Source organism: Astyanax mexicanus, chromosome 23 (genome assembly GCF_023375975.1).
Source record: "Astyanax mexicanus isolate ESR-SI-001 chromosome 23, AstMex3_surface, whole genome shotgun sequence".
In the NCBI taxonomy this organism is placed as follows: Eukaryota; Metazoa; Chordata; class Actinopteri; order Characiformes; family Acestrorhamphidae; genus Astyanax; species Astyanax mexicanus.
Genome location: NC_064430.1, coordinates 15,444,139 through 15,465,836, shown reverse-complemented (window position 1 = coordinate 15,465,836; position 21,698 = coordinate 15,444,139). Strand labels below are relative to the sequence as shown.

At 37.9% G+C, this 21,698-nt stretch overlaps 1 protein-coding gene across 1 annotated transcript in view; it reads left to right on the top strand.

The window, feature by feature from the left end:
• The first annotated feature begins 10,155 nt into the window (after window positions 1–10,155).
• Window positions 10,156–21,698, top strand: part of otog (otogelin) — a 74,760-nt gene continuing 63,217 nt past the window's right edge. The window contains exons 1-8 of the mRNA XM_022668178.2: window positions 10,156–10,312; window positions 10,552–10,612; window positions 11,288–11,342; window positions 13,569–13,638; window positions 17,553–17,651; window positions 18,349–18,506; window positions 20,076–20,197; window positions 20,753–20,961. Of these exons, the coding sequence (XP_022523899.2) occupies window positions 10,237–10,312; window positions 10,552–10,612; window positions 11,288–11,342; window positions 13,569–13,638; window positions 17,553–17,651; window positions 18,349–18,506; window positions 20,076–20,197; window positions 20,753–20,961 (850 nt within the window). The 5' untranslated portion in view covers window positions 10,156–10,236. The remainder of the gene's footprint in view (window positions 10,313–10,551; window positions 10,613–11,287; window positions 11,343–13,568; window positions 13,639–17,552; window positions 17,652–18,348; window positions 18,507–20,075; window positions 20,198–20,752; window positions 20,962–21,698) is intronic.

Sequence of the window (21,698 nt, the reverse complement as noted above, 5' to 3'; positions counted from 1 at the left end):
ACTAAAATCCCAAGAGCCATAGAGAAAAATATTTATTAATATATATTTATCTCTCCTTTATTTACATTCTTTTTATGTGTATTCACCTGTACTCTTATTGACGTGTAGCCCTAATTGCTCTTATGCAAAGTGTAAAAGTATTTTTAATTAATTTAAGAGTTAAACTGCAGAAAAGGAGAATGAAAAATGTTTTTTCAAATAGATAATGCTGTATCAAGTGTCAAGTCAGCTTTTGCGAATTGTTCATTTTACATACTACTTGTACAAGCTGTAAAAATATAATTTAAACAGGTGCTATAGTTGAACTGAGAGTGCAGAATGTGATCATGACTATTAAAATAATAATGCATCTGAAGACAGCGAACAAACACACACTTCACCAATTAAAAGCTGCAAATTCACAAGTGTCTGTTAAACCATTTTAATTTACATTATCTCTATACCTTACTGCTGTAGGGGAGATTGGGATGTGTGTGCCATCATCCAGTTCATCTTACACTGCGGTATGTGGTGCGCCGCGTAATTACGCTGGGCTATCGCCTGCACCACCGCTGCGTCCGGTGGATATGGTATGGCATCAGATCAACGTCAAAAATCGCGATCGGTCAAGCTCTCCTAGCGCGAGGAAATAAACAGTTTTGCGTGAGGAAAATCTATGCGCGAGCAAACAGAACCGCTAGCGCGAGCGCACTCAGTACTCGTGTGCAAAAAAGTCAACCCCAAGCTCAGTTGTTTTTTCTGCTCGCCACGTGCTTTAAATGAGTTTACTTTACTTACATATTAAATTAACCTTAAAGTTAATTTAGGCTATTTGTGCAACATGTAGTGATTTATAGCATTGGTAAAATTTCACTAATTTTATCATATTAAGGCAAAGCTCTTGACAATTTAATTCTGGGTATAATTATTAAATATTTTTAAAAAACTGTATTTAACGGTGAATAACTAACTAATTGCATTTTAACCAGAAAACGATGTGTTTACAGGGATGGTAAGCATAACTGAAACCATCTAGCCCAGCTAACTAGCTAACTACCAACCTTTCACATATCCATAGCCAATAACAGAACACGTGCAAACGGACAGTGGTGTAATTACGTTTTAGTTCAATATATATAAACGTTCAGAAATAAAGAAATTGGTCCGATATTACAGTGATAATATGTTTGATATGGTGATAGGGGTTCTTCACAGAGTTTTTCCATACAGAAAAGGCCTTAAAGACAAAGACTGACAGACAGCCAATCACAATTGAAATATTAGCATTTGCTGATCAAACAGCATTAGCCAGTCATAGGTAGGTCCCTTCCACGACTGTCAGAAATAGAAAAACTGTCAGAAAGACAGAAAAAAAACTGTCCAGCATGAGGCTGTCTTTCTTTTCTCGTGCAAGCAGTTTTTTTTGCACAGGAGTACTGACTGCGCGCGAGCGGTTCTCTTTCTTTGCACATTAATCCCCTAATATTATGTTTCACCGCTCACGATTTTTGACATTAATCTGAAGCCATAGATATGGATATAAAAACGATTCTGGCCAGAGTAAGAATTGAATCAAACTTTAGTGTCGGCTCCCAGCAGGGCCGCTGCTAAGGTTTTGGAGGCCCTAAGCATAACTGGTCAGGGAGCCCCCAAACGTGCCACGTGCCTTGCAATACCCAGATTAGTTTCTAGTTAAGCGTTTAAAGCTACCAAATCAGCAAAGCCAACGTAACTAGCTCAGGCAACACCACTGAACATGAAGTAATCAAAACTATTTAAACCTTTATCATCGAAGTTACTCACCAGAAAGGGATGCATGGGCCTCATCTTTCTGCTTCTTTTTCTTCTTCTCAGCTCCAGACTCAAACCGTCGCTTCATAGTTGAATTACCATTTAGTAGCAACTTCGCGCTGTGAACTTGTCTCCTGCCAAACTCAAGTAGCGTTGCTACTTTAGTTAGGACTAAGGTTGCCAGATAAGTTACGATTTTTCATCCTATTTGTTTATTTTATTTTAAGTTTTTAACTTACACAAATATTGCACTGGACAAGTTTTTGTATAGAATGGCCACATACACTTTAAAAATGGTTAAACATGCGCAAGATTTAGCGCCTCCATGCATTTTTTGATTATTTATTTGACTGGAAAATGTCACATCTGGCAACAACCAACAGAGCAAACCGAGCCGTGCCATTTCAGGCAATAGGGGTGGGGGCATTATATTATGCACAAAAATAATAACGTGCCGCTTTTAAGTAGTAGAGTAGGTGCCCCATGCAATGTTTAAAGACAAAAAAGATGAGCGTATCATAAATAATTCACATTGGGTTTTAAATTTAATAATGTCATAATTTTCATTCTCAGTCAATTTGGCTCCCTGCAACTGCAAAATGGTTGAGGCCTAACGCTGGCTGCGTTGTCTGCGTATGCAGAGCGGCGGCCCTGGCTCCCAGTCAGGATAGCCTACCTAATCTAACGTTTATTTAACCCCTTTTAACAGTGGCCAAAAAATTGAATTTTCGCCTGTTTTGAGGGTCCCTCTATTCAGCTTTGAATATTTTTTTAACTGTACACTGTACCCTGGTGATCAATGGCTCATATGAAAGTAGATACTTGGGGTCCAAAAATGCACCCATTGGTTTTCAGTATTTGGTAAAGAAACAGGGTATGGAAACACCAGCGGGCTTTTTAGTTATTAATGACATAAATGACACTTTTGGGCATCTCCAAGTTTCCTTTTGGATATCTCCGAGTGTCCTTTTGGCATCTCCAAGTGCCCTTTTGGGAATCTCCATATCTCCAAGTGTCTTTTTGGGCATCTCCAAGTGTCCTTTTGGCATCTAAGTGTCCTTTTGGGCATCTCCAAGTTTCCTTTTGGATATCTCCGAGTGTCCTTTTGGCATCTCCAAGTGTCCTTTTGGGTATCTCCAAGTGTCCTTTTGGGCATATCCAAGTGTCCTTTTGGGCATATCCAAGTGTCCTTTTGGCATCTCCAATTGTACTTTTGGATATCTCCAAGTGTCTTTTTGGGCATCTCCAAGTGTCCTTTTGGCATCTAAGTGTCCTTTTGGGCACCTCCAAGTTTCCTTTTGGATATCTCAGAGTGTCCTTTTGGCATCTCCAAGTGTCCTTTTGGGTATCTCCAAGTGTCTTTTTGGGCATCTCCAAGTGTCCTTTTGGGCATATCCAAGTGTCCTTTTGGCATCTCCAGGTGTCCTTTTGGGAATTTCCAAGTGTCTTTTTGGGCATCTCCAAGTGTCCTTTTGGATATAACCAAGTGTCCTTTTGGGCATCCTCAAGTGTCCTTTTGGGCATATCCAAGTGTCTTTTGGAGCATCTCCAAGTGTCTTTTTGGATATCTCCAAGTGTCCTTTTGGGCATCCTCAAGTATCCTTTTGGGCACCCTCAAGTGTCCTTTTGGGAATATCCAAGTGTCCCTTTGGGCGCATCCAAGTGTCCATTTGGCATCTCCAAGTGTCCTTTTGGCATCTCCAGGTGTCCTTTTGGGAATCTCCAAGTGTCTTTTTGGGCATCTCCAAGTGTCCTTTTGGATATAACCAAGTGTCCTTTTGGGCATCCTCAAGTGTCCTTTTGGGCATATCCAAGTGTCTTTTGGAGCATCTCCAAGTGTCTTTTTGGATATCTCCAAGTGTCCTTTTGGGCATCCTCAAGTGTCCTTTTGGGCATATCCAAGTGTCCTTTTGGCCATATCCAAGTGTCCTTTTGGCATCTCCAAGTGTCCTTTTGGCATCTCCAAGTGTCCTTTTGGGAATCTCTAAGTGTCCTTTTGGCATCTCCAGGTGTCCTTTTGGGAATCTCCAAGAGTCTTTTTGGGCATCTCCAAGTGTCCTTTTGGATATCTCCAAGTGTCCATTTGGCATCTCCAAGTGTCCTTTTGGGCATCCTCAAGTGTCCTTTTGGGCACCCTCAAGTGTCCTTTTGGGCATATCCAAGTGTCCCTTTGGGCGCATCCAAGTGTCCATTTGGCATCTCCAAGTGTCCTTTTGGCATCTCCAAGTGTCCTTTTGGATATCTCCAAGTGTCCTTTTGGGCATCCTCAAGTGTCCGTTTGGGCATATCCAAGTGTCCTTTTGGCATCTCCAAGTGTTCTTTTGGGCATCTCCAAGTTTCCTTTTGGATATTTCCAAGTGTCCTTTTGGGAATCTCCAAGTGTCCTTTTGGATATCTCCAAGTGTCCTTTTGGATATCTCCAAGTGTCCCTTTGGGCGCATCCAAGTGTCCATTTGGCATCTCCAAGTGTCCTTTTGGATATCTCCAAGTGTCCTTTTGGGCATCCTCAACTGTCCTTTTGGCATCTCCAAGTGTCCTTTTGGCATCTCCAAGTGTCCTTTTGGATATCTCCAAGTGTCCTTTTGGGCATCCTCAAGTGTCCGTTTGGGCATATCCAAGTGTCCTTTTGGCATCTCCAAGTGTTCTTTTGGGCATCTCCAAGTTTCCTTTTGGATATTTCCAAGTTTCCTTTTGGATATTTCCAAGTGTCCTTTTGGGAATCTCCAAGTGTCCTTTTGGATATCTCCAAGTGTCCCTTTGGGCGCATCCAAGTGTCCATTTGGCATCTCCAAGTGTCCTTTTGGATATCTCCAAGTGTCCTTTTGGGCATCCTCAACTGTCCTTTTGGCATCTCCAAGTGTCCTTTTGGGCATCTCCAAGTGTCCTTTTGGCATCTCCAAGTGTCCTTTTGGGCATCTCCAAGTGTCCTTTTGGCATCTCCAAGTGTCCTTTTGGGTATCTCCAAGTGTCCTTTTGGGCATATCCAAGTGTCCTTTTGGCATCTCCAAGTGTCCTTTTGGCATCTCCAAGTGTACTTTTGGATATCTCCAAGTGTCCTTTCGGGCACCTCCAAGTGTCCTTTTGGATATCTCCGAGTGTCCTTTTGGCATCTCCAAGTGTCCTTTTGGGCATATCCAAGTGTCCTTTTGGCATCTCCAAGTGTCCTTTTGGCATCTCCAGGTGTCCTTTTGGGAATCTCCAAGTGTCTTTTTGGGCATCTCCAAGTGTCCTTTTGGGCACATCCAAGTGTCCATTTGGCATCTCCAAGTGTCCTTTTAGATATCTCCAAGTGTCCTTTTGGGTATCCTCAAGTGCCCTTTTGGGCATATCCAAGTGTTATTTTGGGCATCTCCAAGTGTCCTTTTGGATATCTCCAAGTGTCCCTTTGGGCATCTCCAAGTGTCCTTTTGGCATCTCCAAGTGTCCTTTTGGATATCTCCAAGTGTCCTTTTGGGCATCCTCAAGTGTCCTTTTGGGCATATCCAAGTGTCCTTTTGGCATCTCCAAGTGTCCTTTTGGGCATATCCAAGTGTCCTTTTGGCATCTCCAGGTGTCCTTTTGGGAATCTCCAAGTGTCTTTTTGGGCATCTCCAAGTGCCCTTTTGGGCACATCCAAGTGTCCATTTGGCATCTCCAGGTGTCCTTTTGGGCACATCCAAGTGTTCATTTGGCATCTCCAAGTGTCCTTTTAGATATCTCCAAGTGTCCTTTTGGGCATCCTCAAGTGTCCTTTTGGGCATATCCAAGTGTCTTTTGGAGCATCTCCAAGTGTCTTTTTGGATATCTCCAAGTGTCCTTTTGGGCATCCTCAAGTGCCCCAAATGACACTAGGGGCATCTTCACGTGTTATTTTGGGGCGTTTCCCAGGTTTCCTTTTGTGCATATCTAAGTGCCCTTTTGGACAACTCCAAGTGGGCATCTCTAAGTGACATTTAGGAGATCTCCAATTTTCCTTTTGGACATCTTTAAATGCAGCAATTGTAACTTTGGGCATGTCCAAGTGTCCCTTTGGGTATCGCCAAGTGCCCCTTTTGGAATCTCCAAGTGTCTCTTTGGACATCTGCAGGTGTTCCTTTGATCATCACCAAGTGTCCTTTTGGATATCTCCAAGTGCCCCTTTGGGCATCTCCAGGTGTTCCTTTGATCATCACCAAGTGTCCTTTTGGATATCTCCAAGTGCCCCTTTGGACATGTCCAAGTCTCCCTTTTGACGTCTCCAAGTAGCATTTTTTGGAGATCTCCAATTGTCCTTTTGGACATCTCCAAATGCAGCAAATGTAACTTTTGGGCATGTCCAAGTTTCCCTTTGGACATCACCAAGTGTTCTTTTGGGGATCTCCAAGTGCCCCTTTGGGTATCTCCAAGTGTTCCTTTAGGCATCTGCAAGTACCTTTGTGGGCCTCTTCAAGTGTCCTTTTATGCATTTATGTTCCACTTTGGACATCTCCAACTGCCCCAAACATCACTTTGGGTATCTCCAAGTGTTATTTTTGGCATCTCCAATGAGCCCATTGAACTTCTCCAAGTGCCCTTAGTGTCATTATGGGCATCTCTAAGTGTCCTTTTTGGCATCTCCAAGTGCCCCAAGTGTAACTTTGATATCTAAAAGTGTCCCTTTGCACATCTCCTAGTGTTATTTTGGTCATTTCGCATTGTACTTTTGTGTGTCTCCAAGACCCCACGTTTCACTTTGGGCATCTCCACACTGAAAGCACACTGGCTCAACTTAACTCAGTCAAATCGTATTTTTGCTTTGTATCAGTTACGTTGTAAATGTTTACCATTTTAAATTTGTTTAAATTAACTGAGTCAAAGCTAGATGAGGACTTTCATCAGTTTATTCCACTTAACTGAGTTTTGTTCACACAAGAATAGTTTCATGAACTCAACTGCTCTGTTTAGCTATTGGGGGTTTAAATTATTTTATATAAAAAAATACAATAGTGTTTTCAACATATTTAGCATATTATTAAATAACTACCAATTCTAACAGCATAGTAAAACAGCAGCACAACATTACATACAATACAATACTGACCTGGCCTGGCAAATATCCAGCATATACTATGATAACACATTCCTAGGATAAAGTAGTTTTGGGCAACAGACAACACAAAGATGGTAAGTAAGGGAGAGGCCACACCCAATATGCAAATATATGATGCCATGAGCCTTATGGGAAAGATGTATAAACCAACAATGTTGAAAAAGCCTTGGCACATGTGTAGTACACTAAATGTTGGTTGAAATCCCTTTTTGTTTGGCTTGGACCTTTATGTTTGATATCTTTACACTGGCATACACTACATTGAAGGTTTATCACAGAAAATGTTCTTCTAACCTGCCTAAGAAAGGGTTATTAAAAGGCATATAAACCTTAACCCTTTCATGCATGAATTATTAAATCACTGATGTGGATTTTTTTTTCTATGTATTTTTTAACTCACAAGAAATACCTAAAACACATAGTAAGTTTTTTTTATTATTATTATTTATTCTGTCGGAGATACACAACTGTCCACTGTAGTGGACACCATGCACTAACGGGATAAAATGCAATTTAGTAGAAAATGTTCTATTTCATGTCTATAGCTCAAAGAAACAATATATTATGGGAACTATTCATATACAAAAGCTTCAATGTAAAAACAACTTAGATAAAAGTATCAAGGGTCTGGTCGCATCAGCAAATTTTGAGAAAATAGCTTATTAAACTCATGCATTGGATAACAATGCAACAGAACTGAACATGCTAGAATACATACACTCAGTCATACACACACAAACACACACACACACACACACACACACACACACACACACACACACACACACACAATAAAATCCAGCCTGTCCCATTGTGGAGATGTGCAGATATTAAATAGGAAATTAGCATATATACATAATTTAAAAAGTAATTTAATAAAAAAAACATACTTCTCATTGCTCAGGCAAGCAGTTGGAGAAATTTCATTATGATGTTTAATCTAAATGTTACCCTTATTTTACCCTATTTTTTACCAGTAGTTTACTATTGTTATATTGTTATGATGGAATTTATCATAAATAATATAAATTATATAAATAATTAGAGCTAATTTAGCCAATTCACTCAATGTCCTTATAATCTAAATGTTACCATTGGTGCATGACGTCCACTATAGTGGCAGTTACATTTTGACACAGAACCAAAAAACTACATTGCCAATTTTGATTAAACTTTCATAAAATTGTTCCTTACTTCATTCTTAATAAGAAAAAAAATATATACCTGCATATTTCTTGCAGAATAAAAATATTTGACCGATATTCCAGTGGTCATATTGTCATTTTCACTGTTGGTCGCCATCTTGAATTTCTGATGCAATATCTCAATTTTGAGAATATTGATTAAAACATTTATATTTCACACAATTAAGAGTGGGTTTGAAGACAGCACTCTGGTGGTTTGGAGTATGTATTGTAAATCGTTTGTTTTTTAAAAGAGTTTAAATATGTGTCCACTGTAGTGGACACTATGCATGAAAGGGTTAAGGTGATTTTTTAAGATGCCATGACTCTGCACTGATCCACTGTTTTTTACTAAAGAACCCACCTAAGAACCCATTGTTTTTAAGTGTTTATCAGTACAAAGAGATGAAAAGAGCATTTGTCACTGAATGTAAAAATGCAGCAGACTCCTAAACGGGCGTGCTGTGCGTTTAAGTGCGTTATGTGCATATAAATACTATCTTTGAGTGAATGCACGTGCTGTGCCCACAGAAAACCCCACAAGGTTTAGAGAAACACAAACATGTGACTACTGCTCAGGTGTTAATCATTTATATAGATTAAATGTATCCTTACCTTACCTGTACACTGTAAACAATCTTTAAACTTTAAAGAGTCTCCACATTAGCAGTCCTGCTTGTTGCTGGGGAAGTATGTCAACGTATTTAGGTAAAATAACATTACAGCACAAAGAGGTTAAAAGAGCATTTATAAATAAATGCACCAGGCACCTTTATAACCGTGCCCTGTGTAAAAGCGCATTCTGTGCGTAAAAGCGCATTCAGTGCGTAAAAGCGCATTTCATGTAAAAGCGCATTTCATGCGTAAAAGCGCGCGCTGTGCGTAAATGCGCATTCTGTGCGTAAAAGCGCTTTTCATGTAAAAAGTGCACGTTATGCATTAAAGCTCACTCCTTGCATAAGAAGGAATGCCTGCATAGAGTCAAAGTGTCCTTTTGCAGGATGGAAAAGGGTTTTTCAAATAAATTATGTATCAAGCCTCAGGTCAATATATGCAAATGTTTTCTTTTACATGTTACATGTACAAAATGTAAAAATATATATTTTAAACAGGTACTAAAGTCGTCAAGTGTTCTTTTGTGCATCTTCAGTTGTCCCTTTTTGGCATCTCAACTTTCACTTATCCATAGCCATAGCAGAAGTGTAATAGCATTTTAGTTCAATACAAATATATTAGATTAGCAAATTAATCTTAATTAGAGCATTCAAAAATGAAGAATTGGGTCCGATATTACAGTAATAGTGTGTTTGATTTGGTAATAGGGGTTCTACACAGTTTTTTCTACAGAAACTTACACTGACAGACAGCCAATCACAACTGATATACTAGCATTAACTGATCAAACAGCATGTAGGTCCCTTTCGCGACTGTCAGAAATAAAATATAGTATGTAGCGAGTAGGAAAAAACAGTCCAGCGTGAGGCTGTCTTTTTTTCCTCCCGCAAGCAGATGTTTTTTCCCCGAGGAGCACTGACTGCGCGCGCGAGCGGTTCTCTTCCTTCGCACATTTTTTCACATTAATCGCCATATATATGGATATAAAAACGATTCTGGAGTAAAAACTGAATAAAACTTTAGTGACCACTTCCAGTCACCATAGCCTTCTTAATCTAAAGTTTATTTGCGCAAGTGTAGTGAATGGAAACAGCATTTGCTTTTTTTTTCAGACATTTATTTTGGAAATTGCACATCACTTTTTTGATACTATTTGATACTATATGCTGGAGTTACTTCACTTAAATAAAATACAGTAGTTAAAGAAATATGATTTGTTTTATATGTCCGTGATTTGTTAAATCATATATTATTTTTATTGTTGTTAATACAGACCGGTATTTTGAAATGGTCCAATCTGACCCCTCTTTTAAAGGGTTAAAGGTTGGAAACCCCTGTTTTAAGTGTTCTCAGTAAAGCTCAGGCTGTTCAGAGCTCAATCACCTGATGTCGCGAGCGGGCTGTGCTTTAATTCCAGCTGTCTGAATAAATTATGCAAATGAGCGCGAGCAGGGAGGACGGTGCGCTCGCGTGCGCAGATGGAGAGCGCGCGGCGGCGGCTGAGTGTGAAGAGAAGCTGCAGCAGCGCTGAGGGGAAAATGTGTCGGTAGATGAGCGCGTTCGCTCCGAGACTCTGAGGGCAGCTGTTACTCCACTGAGGGTGGTATATATGAATTACGAATGGATACTAATTTAAACTTATTACAGAAATTATTTTTTTACCTTTTAGTGTTCTGTTTTTGCTTAATACATCAAGGTAAGAGTTTGTGTATTTATTACATATTTATTATCCGTTTTCCTTTATCTTTCTGTCAGCGTTAAATGTAAAGCTGGAAGCTTTTGTGAACCTAAGCAGAATTTCTGTTTTAATTGAGCTGCTAGTCTTCTCTGCGTTTGTTATCTGCAAGGTTATCAGGTAATTGACCCCAAATGTAGCCTCTATCTTTCTATTCAACAAGGTCTCCTGTTTGTTTCCGTGTTTGTATGTTCTTTTAGTGTGTATTTCGTGGGGCATTGAAAGAGTGAATTTAACTAACCACTATGAAAATCATGAAAAGTAAGTCTCATATTTCTGTTCTATTAAACGTTTAACGTTATTTATTTGTTTTAGGTACTGTGTGAAAATATGATATTTTTATTTGGCATGTAAACTCTTATATAATCTTTAATTGTATGGGAGACATTAACTTGAAGCAGTGTAACCTGTGTAATCTGTGTGAACTTTAAAAACTTTAAAAAAAGATCTCCTATAGAAGCTTTTTAATTGTTCACTTTGTTATAAATAGGGTGAATTAATGATTGGGCCAGTTTCTTTTTTTTTTTTTTGATGCTGTAAATGAAATCAAATAGCCAAACAAATTTAGATTTTGAGCTTTCTCAGCTAAGGCTCAACAAAAAGAAGTTTTTTTTTTAATTTATAAACTTTGTATAAACTGTGTAAACTCTCCCACTTGACCTTATGTCCCAGTTCCCCTTAATTCACCCTACTTTACTAAGCTCTATTTTTATATAATTATCATTGTTAATATTTTTATTATTTTTAACATTATTACTATTGATATTCAAAGTGATGTTCTATTGTTATCTTACATTATTTGATCTTAGGATGCTAGCACGTATGTAGAGTATCAAAGGACAGTGTCTCGCAGTGGAGTGCTTGCTTTTCTGTCTAACCCAAGTGCTGATTACCTGTGAGGAACAAACCATGCCTTGTTCTCTGTGTGTCTCGCAGCGAGAGCAGCGGGATAATGCTGGCGAAATGGGACCCCGGTTCCCAAGCGGAGCAGGTAGGAGGGATGCGGAGTGGCGCTGAAGCGTTGCACTGAAACACTACGGGTGCAGACACCTGGGCTAAATACAGTGACATAAGGTTAAACGCATATAATTACAGAGGGAGATATGGCCTAATGCACCTGTACCTGAATAAAAAAAAAAACTATAAATTCATTTTGACTGAGAAAAGTGAGATAACACATTTAATATAATTCATATTTTTTTGCTGACTTGATATCCACAACTTATGTAGGATATTTTAAGAGACAAGCTCATTTAAACCAGGTCAGGCTCTCCCTAAAATCAAGGAGAATTTTTAGAAAGGTCTATAAGTAGCACACTCAAATTCTTAAAAAAAAAAAGCAGCTGTAGAATATTGTCTGAAAATGTGTTTCTCCATTTGTTTCTCCATTGAACCAAATTCGTTTTAGCCAATGCAATTATGCAAACTGAACATTTTTAATACATAATATAACACAAGAAAGCTCTGTACAATGTAGTTTAAAATGCTCGAATCATGAATTCACTCCCTGCCACTACTGTTGGGTAACATTTTCAAGGCTCATTGTCCACATGCTACAGACACATCCCATTCAGTCTGCTTGTGTCCGCTTCATGAAGTAACCCTATATTTTTTGTTAGATGCACAGAGACCTACAGTCTAGGCCCAAATGACATGAGCGACAGCTGTGCTCAGAATTGATGCTTAATAAGTGAGGGGCAAACACTAAAAGCACTACCTGCTTTGTTGTGTTTTGGGGATAAAGGCCGTCATTTCGGGCACAGCAGGCTGGTGTCGGGTGTCCCTGCGAGCTGCTGAGCCACTATTCACAGCCCCCCATTCTGGGGGACACTGGCCTCCTTCATAATGTGTCGTCAGAATCCATCTCCTTTGTAGTCACGTAAGCTACATGAAATTACTGAACTCTCAGATATCAGGTGTGATGTGCAAGAAAAGCGCAACAGAATAGTCGGTCAGAGTTTCGGTCAGATAAGACAGAAGCGCTTAGTACTAAATCGCTTCACCAAAACTAATTTCATGTCGAACAATGAGTTTATTCGCTTCAGTCTGATCAGAATTGTAGATCAGAGATTAATAATAGCAAAGAGCCTTAGTGTTCCGAGTAGAGTCTGTACGAGCTAATTAAATAGTTTAGCTACTGTTACAGGGACTTAGTATTGGTTTACTGATGAGGAGACATTCCCCACCTCCTTAAGCATGTAGGATATAACGCATGTTCAGAGATACAGTCATTTTCCACCAGGGTTGGGCAATATGACTAAAAACTAAATATCATTTGATAGAGCTAGACAGTAGATATATAATATTTTGATATTGTAATGCGATAAATCAAGGATATTATCAGCATTTAAAGAACACAGACCATCGGTATATTTCATTACAGAGAGTGTAAAAAACCCTGTTTGATTGGATGATGTGCAGGAAAAATGAAATACGAATCACTATACTAAGCATTAAAAAGTAGCAGAATCTGCCACTGCTGATGCATTTTGGCTGTGTACCAAAATAGGACAATACTATTGTGTATTGTAAAAATGTCCTTAAATATTGTAATATAATATATTTGCAATTTTGCCCAACTCTATCAGTGCTTTATTAACTATGTACACCAAGGGTGGTGACTTTTATACTGTTCATGTCGATGTCAGAATTGTATCTTCTCAACTAAAATGAAGAAATATATTGTGATATAGATTTTACATATTTTATTACAAATATACGATGTTCAATATGATACAGTACTTTTTTAAGGTTTACAATTGTAATGGTATTTTACTGACTGAAACGGCACTGGAATATTTTGTTTAAGACGGTGACATTTGTTTGGAATACTTTTGAAATACTTTTTGGAATGAAATCACACACAAATGGTAACTTGTATTGCAGGTGCAATATTAGGATATTGTCTATATTTTTGTATAATTTAAAATAAATTGATATCAACATGCAATTATATTAATAATTCCCTCTGTGTATTGAAGTAGTAGCATAATGTTTGTATATAATCTGTCAATAGTAGATACAGCATGTAAAATGAGAACAGTGCAATTTTTCTTTTCATAATAAGCAGCCAAAAAGTATTAAAAATACAATTTACATTGCATGTGACTATTGCTTATGTGCCCGTTGTGAAAATCATACTAAAACGACATATTGTTCAACCCTAGATGTAGTCTTCAAGTGCATTGTAGTAATTCCATCCAATTTCTCTCCACAGGAAGCTCAGCTGAACAGCTCCTCGTCAGGGCAAGTTGAAGCGTTGAGGTGGGAAGGTCGCAGAGCCAGGGGTAAGGACGCTTCCTCATGTGTATTATGTCCTTGAGTATTATTACCACAGATCTTATGTATTAATTAAACGGCATAGTGGATTTTATCGTGACTTTTATAGACAGAGGTAAATAGCCCTATTTGAGTAATGTTCTTCATATTATGGAAAATTACCTAACCTCAGAAACTGCAAGTTAAAAGCACCCCACCTAAATGCTTCACAGAGTATTATGGTTTTTTAACACTTTAAATTTTACTTCATACTCCAGTATTAATTTAAAGTGTAGGAAAAATTACTAAAAACATTGAATGAGATGGTGTGTCCAAACTTTTGACTGGTACTGTAGAAAAAAAAACATCAGTAGAAAGGTTCTTTAGTAGAGATGCCCGAAATCATTCCTCTGTTAGAAGAAACAGTGAAATAGGGCTTACAATGCAAAACAAGTCATTGTTTTTTATAAATTATTCTGTCTTTTCACTTATTCAGCTGAACATTTAATTTTTTTTCCATTTTGGCCAAATACTTACTGTTTTATATTTTCGGTTGCCAAATATTTGGTCAGTCCTTTTTCTTTAGAGATAAAAAGTGATTCTTCTTTGGCATAAATCCAGAGACTCTTGATATCATAATTTTCATGATTAATAACCGTGTTCCTAACTGAGTTAGGAACACTTATTTAAAAGAATGTAAGACACATTATTCTTTTTTTATTATTATTTAAACTGCCTGAATTCCTCTGTTTGTTTGATGTTTGACTTTTTTCCTCATTTTTGCTCCCATGTTGTAGACATGCATGTATCACTGAAGCATTCTGCCATTCAAACTAATAGTGAATTAATCAGCTTAAATGAGTCAACTATCCCCAAAATAGCATTGGAATTAAGTTCTTCTTTTGAGACATATTGAGAAGACCGATGCTTAGTGATCCATGTTGCACTGACCTTTGTGCTATGATGCTTTAGAAATGCCATTACGGCTGTCTTCTTATCTTCTCATACCAACCAGGCTTGAATGAAGTTGTTCTGTGCAACATGGTGGTCCTGTGAGAGTGTAGAATAACATAAAGGACAAAAAGCCTATTCTCGTTGATCTCGTTGATAATGCTGAAATAATAAATAATTGTGAAATTGCAGAATTCGGTTGAAAGGTTCTGTTTTTTTTAACTCCAGGAAGTGGAATTGTGGACATCCACCTCAATATTAGTTTAATACAATTTATCCTCAGAAAGTAGGCACTGTTAAAAATAGAAACACAGAATGCATGGCAACCAGAATAATTTGGCTGGAAATGGTAAAACAAACAAAAAAACATTGTTTAGGTGTTCAGCCACAAAAAAATTATTCTGGTATATTTGAGTATATTTGGTATAGTTTTACATATATGTTAGTTTTGTAATTGTTTTGTTCAAAGAGCAAAATAAAAAAAGGATTTTCTTGCCTTAAAAACGATTTCCTAACCCTGCCACTGAAAACAATTTTGACAATTTGAGTAATTATTTTCTGATCAGTACATTTGATTGCTTCCTGTCACTTTACTTTTGCTGAATTACTGAATCTTACTTTTGGTACATCTACAGGACCTTTCCCATTCCCATTTTAAATCCAGAGACATTACAATGGAGTTGATTCCTCTTTTACACCTAGAAATCATTCCACTCTTAACACAAATACTTATCACGTTTGTCTGTGGGAGGTCTTGCCCATTCATGCATTTGTGAGCTCAGATGTTGATGCTGGATGCTGGCTCCCTATATCCATTGTAGTTTCTCCTAAAGGTGTTTAACTGGGTTGAGGTCAGGGCTGTGTGCAGACCATGCTTCAAGTTCTTTCACACCAAACTCATCCAACCTTGCCTTGATGGACCTTGATTTTTGCATTTGGGCACACGGAATCATGCTGGAGCAGAACGGGTCTATCTGAGACATTGAACAAAATGTTTTGGTAGGCTGAAACTTTAAGATTGCCCTTCATTGGATCTAAAGGGCTTGGTCCAACTCCTGAAAACCAGCCCATAGCATTATCCTTCCTCAACCAAACCCATACCTGTCAAGTTTTGGACTTAAAAATAAGGGATTTTTTCCGCCGCCCCAACAGCCCAAACGAGGGGAAAAAAAATATATATATATATATATATATTTTATATATATATTTTTTTATTTAATAGATTTAAAATTGAAATTGAAGGGTGCACAAATTTACAAAAAGGACATGGATCAGATATATTCCATAAGTAAATAATAGTCCTAAGGGGCCTACACAATTAATAATCTTTCATTAATACTTCTTTCTATCGTTCAGTCCACTCCTGATCAGTTCAGTTAATTTCAGCCCTCTCCACATTTTCTCTCTCTCCAGCTCAACCATCTCTTCTACCCCTTCTAAATAATACATTACATTACATTATAATACATTACCACAATACTTGAGATTTAAACAAATTCTAACAAACCCTAAAACTAGCCCTGAACTAATAGAGTTTGGAAATGATAGTTATTGGCTGATCAGGCACATCAGGGCAGGGCATTATATATATATATATATGTAGATTTTTCTCAAACCCTGAATATCTATCTAGCTAATTCTAAAGTTAAGCTAACTGAGTCACAAGCTGGATTTTATTAAACACACAGTGGGTTTAATTTATGTTTTGATTAAGAGAAGAGTCTTTTTAACCAGCTATCAGAAACAATCTCATCACAGTTTACATGGTTAATTACCTTTCTTTTAGAAAAATCTCCGTATATCCAGATTAGTTTTAAAGACAGCTGCTCCGACTAGCTGCCTGATCTCACAGCGAGGGGAGGGGCGGGGCTTCCCGCACACTAAACTGCGCTCCGCAAAACCAGCTAGCTGATTGGCTGTTTCTCCTGAAAGGCGGGACTTTCTCCTTGAACCGGCACCACGATTGGTTAAGAGACACACAGCGGTCAGTGCATTGTCGCCTGTGGCCTATATATTTTTTTATTTAGTATAATACGGGAAATTTACGGGAAAATACTAATACGGGAGGACGGCGGGAAAGAGGAGTAAAATACGGTAGTTTCCCGGCCAAAACGGGAGACTTGACAGGTATGCCAAACCCTGACCCTTGTGCATCAGAGTGCCGTAGAGATTGAGAAGCCTGATTGATCACTCTATAGAACACGTTTCCAGTTCTCCACCGTCAAGTGGTGATGTGATTTACAACACTTACAACCATCTAAGGCTTGGCGTTTTATTTTTAAATATTTTTAAATATTTTTATATTTTATAAGGTTTGCATGCAGTGCCTCAGCCACCGAAACCTGGTGCACAGTTTTTTTCGTGCTAATTGATGTTAATGCCAGAGAAGGTTTGAACACTGTGTAATTACTGAGATAGTGTTGGCAACTTTTGTGCAGTATGCTACTCATGGCAACCTGTAACTTTATTATAATTGCTGTTCGTAAGCTTCCACTTTTTAACAAAACCACTTACAGTTGAGGGTGGAATACCAACCATGCCATCTTCCAGCTGACATGTTGCAACATTGGTATCCGTTTACAGTACCATGCTGGTATTCAGTGAGCAATTTAGAATCACTCATTCCTTTACTACTATTTGTTAACGCAAAATACAGGGCAAGATGCATGAATTTATGCACTTGTGGCAGTAGAGAGTGAATGAAACACCTGAATTCAGTATCCAAATGCTTTATAAGACAGTAGATATAACTGGTGGATGTTTAAAAGTCACAGTTGTGTACATGTTGTTAACTTCTATTTCAAGCTACTTAATCTCAAGCTACTTACCAGGCTCTCTGTGTCACATAGACCAGCAAGTCTTTTTACTAATCACACACTCTGGTACGGTATTACACCCATGAAAACAATCTATCAGAATCTGAGTCGATAGTGATAAGTCATGCATTAGTAGAACATAACACCCGGCACTTTTCTGTCTTTAATGAATACAGGTCCCTGCACATTCCCCTGCTTGAATGGGGGTCAGTGTGTATATCCAGATTCCTGCAACTGCTCTCTGTACCAAGCCACAGGAACACACTGCCAAACAGGTACTCCAACATTTGCATCCATGCTACCAGTTTTTAATTGTTTTAATTTCTTTCCTTTTAAATGCACAGTTGTTTCTGTCTACATGAGAGCTAAGATCCAAAGAAAACTGTAAAGCAGTGAAAAACAATATCTGTAAGATTTGTATAATGTGTCTAACATCTGTAATAGGATAACACAATCAAAAGACGGGGAAGAAAAATGTATATAAATACAGGCCTAACAAAAATGTTAGGCTAAGACAACTCCTTTATGTAATTAACGTCGTTGATTATGGAAATATAGCGATTTGCATAACATGCACTGATGCAATGCAAAGTCTTTCTTTTGAGAACATTGAACCTTGATCACCAATATCTTAAATTTATTCTTAAGAAAAGTTCTACACTAGATTCATGATGTGTTTTTAAACCAGAGAATTGTTCACAGATATGCTCTATATAAAGATAGATCTCATTCCTCCCCTAAATTAAGCAAATTCTGAACAAGAAAACATGCAAATGTCAAAAGGTTTGAGAAACTTACTGACATTACTTTTTAAGGAACAAATGTCTATTTGAAAGTCTTTTATTATAAAGTCTATTATTTGTCTTATGAAAGCTTGTTAAATAAGGCCCTATGCCTATGAAGGAATATTTCTACTGTTAATAAATGTTTGGTAAAGTTATAAGCATTCAGGTAATCTGGGAGATGTTTCAGTTCCTAATTCAGGCTTGGAGAGGGAGATGACCTGTCGCTCATGGGGGCAATACAATTACGAGACCTTCGATGGACTTTACTACTACTTCCCTGGCAAGTGCAGCTACACACTCCTGAAAGACTGTGAGGAGAATATACAGCCAAGTCTGCTCATACAGGTACTTTTAGCTTTAAACATTAAGGTAATACTGGGAGGTTTTTATGTGTAATTCAATGTGATTTTAATCTGTATATTTTAAGCATGTGCTTTTGTCAAAAAGCTGTAAAAATCTCTTTTGTAAGGCAGTGGCAATTTTCATATTTTGCACCATAACTGAAATAATATAAGGAGGTTATATTTGCATTTGTTCAAAATAAAAGGCTTTTTAGGCTGAAGTAAAATGCTTGCTATTCTTAAAATTTATATTGGTTTTATACAGGTTTTATTTTTCTTTCACAGTTTTTAGTGTAAATATAAAAGAAATAATAGTTTGCATATTTGGTAGCTCTTTTTCAGTTATTATGTGTGAACTAAAAAAAACCTAAATTGTAACCGAGAAATGCTATGCAAATACAGCTCTGGAAAAAAATAAGAGACCACTTCAAGATGATAAGTTTGTTTGATTTTACCAAATTGAAAACCTCTGGAATATAATCAAGAGGAAGATGGATGATCACAAGCCGTCAAACCGAGCTGAACTGCTTAAATTTTTAAATCAGGAGTGGCATAACGCTATCCAAAAGCAGTGTGTAAGACTAGTGGAGGAGAACATCCCAAAATGCATGAAAACTGTGATTAAAAACCAGGGTTTACATTATTTAAGGTCTGAAAGCTCTGCATCTTTTTCATTTTAGCTTTTTCTCATTTTGTGCAAATAAATGCTCTAAATGGCAATATTTCATTTGGAATTTGGGAGAAATGTTGTCCCTAGTCTATAGAATAAAACAATAATATTTTTTTACTCAAACATAAACCTATAAATAGCAAAATAAGAGAAACTGATTTAGAAACTGAAGTTGTCTATTAATTTTAGTCTCATTTTTTTCCAGAGCTGTACATTTGAAGAATATTGAGATTTTCTTATATATTAATTTATTACTTTTTTTTTTTTAATATTGTCCAGTCCTATTTAAAGTATGCAATCACTGCAGAATGGGTAGATGGGGTTGTGTGGAATTGTACTTTTAAAGAATTTTTGACATAGTACATGGGCTTCATAGATTTGTAAGCGCTTTTTTGGCCTCGTTTCAGTCCTAACAGTATGTTGTGTGTAAATAAGCAGTAGTTTGGGTTAGTAGGTTCAAGTGCTCTGTGTGTGTGTGATTGTGTGTGTTGTGTGACTCTCGCCTGGGAAGATATTTGTTGGCCAGTTTAGAGAAAATGATCTCATTATTACAGTCATTTATGTCCATTCCAGTTTAATACAGTAATTACGGGCCGGGCCAAAACAGCATTGGCTTTGTTCTCTGAGATGCACTGATGGGAATCCTGAGTAGCGAAGCTGCTTTGGCCTGGGCTTTCTGTGAGCCATTTGCTTAAGTGCCAATATCATTTGTCAATGAATTAAAGGGATGGCCGACAGTAATTCAGAGCTTTGAGACTGCCAGCATGGCTGACTTTAATCACTGGACTCTGATGGCTAAAAGTAGGGATTTAGATTTATCCACATTTTTTATGAACTGGTCTGCTCTGCCTCAACTAAAGCTTACACTCCCAACAAATACAGTATGTCCTTCCCGATTTGCAGGTACACAATGATCCAGAATGCACTTCTTTTCCATATTCCTGCACGCGCTCAGTAAGCCTTTTCCTGCCGTGGGAAGGTGAGATTAGGTTGCAGGACCTCAACGTCACTTTCAAAGGTCAAAGGTAAGAAATACTCACACAATACGAAACCTACCATCACTCCCACACCCACCAGAGTGTGGAATTTCCCAGAGGTGTTTGCGTATGTGACTGCATGACTGTGTGTGTGTGTGTGTGTGTGGGTTTGCGTCCATGCATTTTAAGCCTCAACTAGGTAGACTTGAGTGGACTAGACATTTTCTATGAAAACTATGTAGCGTCTAGCATTGTCTTGTTGAAATATCTGTTGATTGTTTTTTCTTTCTTTACGTAACATGATAAAAAACATTAAAGTAATTTAGTTACCAAACATCAATGACCACTCACCTCACCTCTGTTTCGTGCATGGTGCATGGTCAATATCCTTTTGTTTATAGAATATAGCACATATAGCACATTAGTACATTATTTTATAGCAACTGTACATCAATTTCTATAGCAGCAGTTCACATTACTTGTTCCCTATCTTAAATAAACTCTGCTAATCTCACGTAAAGATTGATAATCTGATTTACACTACGTTTACATTACAATTCCCATTAATCACTTAATCATTCAGCCTCATTTTTCCTCCTATAGCATGAAGCTTCCATATAACATCCATGATCTTGAGCTGGAGCAGATTGCGGACTATGTACTGGTATCACAGCCTCAGGTATTCACTTTGGCCTGGCATGGACTGAATGGCTCCATTTACATTAAAATGAGCCCTGAGTTTGTAGGCCGCACATGTGGGCTGTGTGGGAACTTCAACGCAGATGTTAATGATGATCTCAAGACCAGCTATGGTAAGCTGAACTTTTGCCTGAAACTAATTAGTGTTTTCCCAATCATTGATATTATTGGATTTACTGTCTGCCTAAGTTGTTTACCAATTGTTGTTTTTGATTATTCACCCCTGTGTAAAACTCCTGCAAAGTGCACCCTTATAGCTTATATTTGAAACCTTGTATATTGACTGTGCACTGTAAATGGAAGACTTCAGTACAAGTGTCACTTTCTTAAAACCATTGTGAGATGCACTGCTGCAACATAACTATTATCAGCTTTTCAGTACACTGATCACACAAGATATAAATAACTGTATGGGCCCTACTTTAGAAATCTATAGACGAGCCATCAACTTTGCACTGTGCAGCTTGATCTAGGGCATCTTTGCTATCGTAACAATGGGAAAAGTACTGCTTGCAATTCTCAAAATGTGCAAAAGACATCTTTTAATTTTCTTATTTAATCATAGATGTGTTTTGGGCGTAACATGCTAAAAAACAATCAGTGTGTGTCACTTGCCTCACATTCTCTTTAAGAACAAGGTGCGCTCTGACTCTGGCTCTTGCACATTACTATTTTAGGGGCGCAGCTGCAAGTGCATTGCAAGTGGGGGTGTATACATGTTGGGGATGCACCTGTCGATAATTCACTATCAAGATAGCAATGAACTTCTGACTGCTGACGTTTTAATTTCAGTCAGTGGCGCACCTGTGTTTTCCATTGCCAAGATAGCAATACACCTGAATTTTACCGG